The sequence below is a fragment of the Notothenia coriiceps genome, unplaced genomic scaffold (genome assembly GCF_000735185.1).
Source record: "Notothenia coriiceps isolate Sejong01 unplaced genomic scaffold, NC01 NC01_scaffold00018568, whole genome shotgun sequence".
NCBI lineage: Eukaryota > Metazoa > Chordata > Actinopteri > Perciformes > Nototheniidae > Notothenia > Notothenia coriiceps.
Genome location: NW_011351269.1, coordinates 3,514 through 10,372, shown reverse-complemented (window position 1 = coordinate 10,372; position 6,859 = coordinate 3,514). Strand labels below are relative to the sequence as shown.

Here is a 6,859-nt window from a genome sequence, read left to right as displayed (position 1 = left end):
CACACACACACACACACACACACACACACACACACACACACACACACACACACACACACACACACACACACACACACACACACACACACACACACACACACGCTCTTTTCACGCGGCGAGGCTGTGAGTCGGTGTGTGAGCACACACACAAACTCCAAGCCAGGCTGCGGGTGTGTGTGTGTGTTCGGGCTGGGTTTCGCTGTGTCTCGCAGACGGCCACTGGGCTCACAGGGAGGGGGGGGCAGGAGCTCCAACAAGCCGTTTAGGACAGAGAGCGAATACACATACTATACAGAGGTGCTGTATGAGAAATGTGAGTTTGGAACATTGAACAATATACATTTATTTGAGTAGACCTCAACAATGGAATTATGATCAGTAGAAATGGCCATGACACGGGACCTTTAAAGCATGTAAACGTGTTCCTTTATAAACCTAATAAGACAAGTATAAATCTTGAGATTCGCTTGATATGTCTCCTTTAATGCTCTTGCAAAAAACAGCTACTGTGTTTGTGTGTGCACCCACCCTCTGTGCAGTACTGCACACAGTAGGTGACGGGGTCACTGGTCTGAACTGGCTTCCAGCCCAGCAGGACGCCACCTCCGTCTAACTGGAAAACTTCAGCTTTGTTTGGACGAACCAGCAGATCTGGAGAACATGAAGAAGTAACACAAACATACTCAGGCAGAGTAGCTAAGGTACATTATGTTAGCCTGTTTCAAGCCTTTTGGACCTACAGGAAATATTCCACAGATAAAAAGTGTATTTCCTACCTTTGTTCTTTTTAAAAGCAGGTATTTTAAAAGAAGGCAGGAGTTTGGAGGCTCTCTTTTTTGGACTCTCCAGCCCAGAGCTGCGCTTCCTCTCAGGAGGGGTCGGAGCTGAGCCTTTCACTATTGGCCCTGTGAGAGGAAACAAACAACATGACAGTGTAGATATACAAAATACACTAGCAACGGCTCAGGTAAATACAACAAAATAATAACGCCCTTATCCCATCAACATCCCAAACAGTGGCTAGACCAGTGCTTCTCAAAGTGTGGTCCGCGGACCAATGGTGGTCCGTGAGCGCCCTCTAGTGGTCCGTTAGTATATTGGTAAAATGTCACATTTGAAATAAATAAATAAATTTAATTCTTCTGCACTCTCGTGGGAATATCTAATATATAAGTGGTCCTTGAAATGAAAAAGTTTGAGAAACACTGGTCTAGACCCTGGGAGTGTTTCATATTCTACCGTTGGCTGCACCTCCCCTTTAAGATACATCATATCACGATGGGGTTTAAATGCAAAAGACTATTCACATTTCTATCATCCCGTGTCCATAAATATTCTTTAAACAGTGATTGAAATCAGTTCATCCCTGAGTGGACATTTGTACCATATTTGGAGATGTTTGAGAATGAGACGTCACACATAGAGACACACAGACAAGTCAAACATTAAACACATGATATAACTATTTAGATGTCTCACCTCCTTTGCTCACATCCTCCTTAGACCTGGTGAACAGTTTGGTCAGACTGGAGGCTGACGCTCTCATCTTCTTCCTCAGAGACATGGTGGGGGTGTCGGGCGTCATGATCTCCCCCAGCGTGGGTCCTAACGCCTGGTTGTCCAGCGGAGAGTACGAGTGTCCGGTCCACGACTGCCGGCGGAAGATCTTCAGCAGACCCAGTTTGGGCGACTTTCCCGTCGGGGGTCTGAGCTCCAGAGCTGTATCAGATGCATGTCTCTGGAGACCCCCACTTTCTTTCTTGTCTCTGGATCTGGGGGGCCTCTCTGGAGCCTGAAGAGACGAGAGGCTGGGACTGGGACTCGCTGGGATTAGACCGCATAAATTAGGGTTGGATCGGGTGCGATTTCGTGGTGGAGCTTGAGGGAACGAACTCCTGGGTTTGACCTCCTGGAAGGAAGATGGCGACGGGGGCCTCAGAGGCTCCCCTTGATCGTCGTACCCTTCACTTTCCCCAGATCTGCATCTCCCTCCTCTCATAAGACCATGGCTGAGCTCTTCATAGGAGCCAAGTCGACTTGAGGACTCGGAGCCACCGTGCTCCGGAAGAGACGATTCGGCCAGAGACCCTTGGGAACCGGCGAAGGTTTCCCGGGGTAGCTGATCCGGATCCAGCCTCCTTCTGTTCCCAGCGACGAAGCTTAAGGGAACAGAAGACCCACTTTGTACCGGAGCGATGGAGCCTCGTCTTCTCGGGGGTCGTTGAGGACTCGGGATCGCCAACAAGTTCCTCCCAGTGGCTTCATCATCGGTCAAATCCCCCTTCAGTATAGAGATAGAGTATCAGTCAAATAAATAATGCCCTTAAGGTAGGGCTGCTCAATTAATCGTATTTTAATCGCAATTACGATTATGGCTTGCAACGATTACGAAAACAACGTAATCGAAATATAACTATTATTTTTTTATTGTTATTATTATTATTTTTTTTTAAATTGGTTTTTCAGTTGAGTAATTGATGTTTTCAAAGTAAATGGATAATTGTTTTTAATAATCGTGATATCAATTATTGACCCAAATAATCGAGATTATGATTTTTGCCATAATCGAGCAGCCCTACCTTAAGGTAAGGTAAGTTTATTTATATAGCACATTTTCAGACACATCATCATTAAAGGTCCCATGTCATGGCCATTTCCACTGATCATAATTCCATTGTTGAGGTCTACTAGAATAGATTTATATTGTGCAATTTTCCAAACTCACTTTGGTTTCTCAAACAGCATCTCTGTAAACTACGTGTATTCACTGAATTTCACTTTCTGCCTTCAACAGCTCGTTGTAGCTCCAATAGCTCCAGCCCCCACCCTCCCTGTGAGCACAGTGTGCTCTGATTGGTCGGGACGTTGTGAATCGCGCTGAGCTCCGTGGAGGTGTGGTTTCCTTGTTTAGCGATACACAGCGAAACAAATCCAAACTCACCCTGAGCACACACAAAGTCACAGCCGAAGTAAAAACAATAAGTGTGGCTTGATATTGAGTAAGAAAAAGGTTGATAAACGCTGTGAGAATGGGTCTGCAGAGAGAATTTCACCGCGATCCCAACTGTCTGTTATCAGCCTGCAGCCAGGGAGGAGAGATCAGCAGAGCTGCCTGCACTGAGTGTGTGTGTGAGGAAGTCCGTGGATTGGTCAATTTGGACCAATCAGCGGGAGCTTAACGTAACGGCTCCACGGATTGGTCCATTTCGTTCCGGGTACGGTTGACATCATGCGTACCCGGAAGAATCAAATGGACAATGACGTATCTCCAACGAGTTGCGTGTGTGTTGTGTGTGTGTTGTGTGTGTGTGTGTGTGTGTGTCCTTGTGTGTGTTGTGTGTGTGTGTGTGTGTGTGTGTGTTGTGTGTGTGTGTGTGTGTTTTGTGTGTGTCTTTTTCTTTTTCTAACTGGAAAAGTTGTGAACTTTTCTTTGTACATTTTTATATTCCTGAAAGTCACGTTTCTAACATTCTAAGTGTTTTCAAGGTTGAACAAAGCTGTTAGTGTGCAGAATCAAAGTTTGTTGAAACTTATATTCACACACAATGGGAACTCAGGGTCAACTACACAAGCACATACATCGACCTCGCCGAGGCAACGTCATAGACAAGGGTGGAAGAAACAGACGAAAGACGTGCAAACATCTAAGGTGACTAAATCAAAAGGACAAGTAACCCTAGCGGTGGAAAAAACAAGATCCTTTAATGGACTACAGACTCCTAGTCCTTGAGTTCTACCTGAAAAATCTGGAAACCAAAAACATAATGATTACCATTATATATAATAATTCTTATATAGAAAACAACGGTCTAATTGAGTTAAGACGAAATGTACTAGGTGTTAGTAGTGCGAGAAGAAGTCTTTCACCCACAACAAGTAATTAATTTTCAGAATAATCATCCAGACTGTAATCGGACACTTTTATTTGTACGGTCACCTTCAAAACGAATAGAAAAGTTTTTTTCCGTAGACGTTAGCTAAAAGAACTAATCTAAAATCAGAAACGCGGACAAATCAAACTTTCATCGATTAATAAAACCTTTCCCGTTACGCTCAGAGTCGTGGCTCGGTATCAATATGATCATCAATATAAGTTCCACCTTCATCTACCTCATGTTTATGAATTAATGTCATGCTAAAAAGACCATAGTCGTGAATTGAGGTGATGAATAAAAAGACTGCTAAGCAATGAAACCGAAGAATGTACACTTGTGTTATGGACAGTGAAAGATGAAGATGTACAACTTGAGTTTATGGGACATGAAAAGATTGAAGAATGTAAAACGTGTGTTTATGGACATGAAAGATGAAGAAATGTACAAGTGTTTTATGGACGATGCAAGATGAAGAATGTACAACTTGCGTTTATGGACATGAAAAGATGAAGGAATGTACATGTGTTTATGGACATGGAAAAGATGGAGAAATGTTAAAAACTTGAGTTTATGGACATGAAAGATGAAGAATGATGTACAACTTGAGTTTATGGACATGAAAGATGGAAGAATGTAAAATGGTTGTCCGACCCAAGGGAAACAGACTTACACACAACCACCGACTAGGTAATAATAGAATCTCAGTAACGCACGGATAACTGAAACTTGTGCTAAGGCACATAGGTAAGTAAAGGACAGAAGAGATTTCTTCTCCCTGGTTGACTATTGCAACAGTTACAACGGCAACCAAGTCGTACCTTGTAAGTAAATCGATGTTTACTGTAATAACAAGATAATTATATTTCCCTCCAGTCCATGAGAAATTTTGTCAGACGATCAATGCATGAAAAAATGACATTCATGTGGAAAGTTTCGGGAGAAATAAATGAACTCATTTCTTTCAAATCAGTCATGAAGATGAAAATGGTCTCATTAAAAATTTGTGTATCAAAGACATGAAGAGAAACTCGTTTCCACAAACATGAAAACGTGTAGGACCAATATAACACATCTACACACACACACATGACCCCACTTCGCCTACAGACTCTACCGCAGAGACGCCACCAAACTTCGAGTCGTCCAGGGAGGTCGCACAGACGCAAGTGGTGGTAGTGGGGGGCAGTTGAGGTCTTGGGTGCGTTCCCGGCAAGGAGCCCCTCCTCTGTCGTCGCTGTCGGACCTCCTTTCACCTCTTCATAATTTTGACATAAGTAAGCGAAGGAAATGGAGACAGTCAAATAAATAGAATATACCACCTTTATATGTACAGTTTAGTTGAGTATGTCCTAAGTACATCACTTAACCTCTATCCTTTTTTAACCATGGGTAAATGTGACAGAAGACAAAATAAGTATAGGTAAAATTTTATCATTTTTTTGTGTTAGTTACATAACAGGAAACTATAACAGGTACACTACAATGTGTACCTCGACCGACACTACGTCGGTTTAATAGTCTGAACTAGACTCGTTATTTCATAGTAGCATAGCATAGCATGGCAAAGGCATTATTTTATGACTACTTACCGTTTTTATTACAGTCGTATACGATCGCTAAACTCGCTTATGCTTAGTTTGGTGGAGAGGAGTTCGACGCCTGCCGGTGGTTTAGCGCCACCTAACGAGCTAGCAGAGGGGTTCAGACTCTTCAGGATAGTAGCGACTGGCACACCGTGTTGTACCTCCTCCCCCAACTCCTTCGGTCTGGGGTTTGGAGTGGGGAGGTATTCACGGACGTGCGTTGGTGTTGGTGTGGTGTGTGTGTGTGGGGTGTTGTGTGTGTGTGTGTGTGTGTGTGTGTGTGTGTGTGTGTGTGTGCAACTTTTTTGTCCAAATATTTGTGTCGTAAAGTGTATGTAAACGTACGGTAACACTTACACATAAGCTCTTGTAAACTACACACCAACCACACACACACCAACACACACACACCACTACACACGCACGCACACGCACACGCACACACGACTATCTGAGAAGCCTGTCGAGAGAAGTGTACCGTTGTCCACGTACGTCTGACGTCTTGTACCGTTTTCGTGGTAAAACGTTTACATGGACAACGAAGTAAGCACTGAGTACAGCTCAGCCATGTGTCGAATCTGATCGTACATTGTGCAACGAGAGGGAAAGTACGTCTTGCCGAAAGGACTGATCACTGTACGTCTCTAAGATAAGCCTAAACGTCGTCAACAGAATTTTGACTATTTTTTTGTTGTGTGCGCATCTTTATGTCTGTGTTTTCGTAAATTAAGTATTATGTGTGACTAAGTGTCTCTATCCTCTATAAAGTACCTGGCCCAAATCAGTTATGAGGTGTTGAGGGGAACTTGACGAAACTAACACAGTATTATAGTACTACACTAGCATTTGCGTGCTAACTTGCAGGATACCTCCCCAACAGGGAAGTCGTCGACGACATGTATATGTGTGTACTTCGAGTATAACTGTATCTGACTAGAGAGCTATGTGTCGAGTTTCACAATGTGTTGAGAGGTAGAGACTGACTCAAGTGTGAGTGAGCGAGTCATTATAGTGTGTCAACAATAATACATATCTTTGCAGTATTGACCACTGTACATACACGCACAAGTAACTGCAAGGTAGTGTCACCGTAGAAGTGACAACTCATGTTATCTTTTGCAATAATATGTCAAAATTATTAGTTTAAAGTACAGAATTTCAGTCATTTCATATACATTGCTGACCAAAAGTGAAGGAGGAAACTAGTCTAGACTACGAAACTGAGTTACCAGTGTACATGTACATAGACCAATTTTTTCGTGTCACGACGCTCATCATACAATGAGCCTGGTCACAAACTACACATACATTATGCAGACGATACTCAGTTTTGGGGTTTAAGTGGGAAATGCGCTATTTCGAGAGTACAGTGTACCAATAGTGGGAGGGCAGCACAATACT

The 6,859-nt window shown here is 43.2% G+C and overlaps 1 protein-coding gene across 1 annotated transcript in view; it reads right to left on the bottom strand.

The window, feature by feature from the left end:
- Nucleotides 1-528: 528 nt before the first annotated feature.
- LOC104951119 (histone-lysine N-methyltransferase SETD1B-like) overlaps nucleotides 529-6,859 on the bottom strand; it is a gene marked incomplete at both ends in the record, with an annotated part of 9,427 nt that continues 3,096 nt past the window's right edge. Inside the window, 3 exons of the mRNA XM_010777752.1 lie at nucleotides 529-651; nucleotides 777-905; nucleotides 1,480-2,281. Of these exons, the coding sequence (XP_010776054.1) occupies nucleotides 529-651; nucleotides 777-905; nucleotides 1,480-2,281 (1,054 nt within the window). The remainder of the gene's footprint in view (nucleotides 652-776; nucleotides 906-1,479; nucleotides 2,282-6,859) is intronic.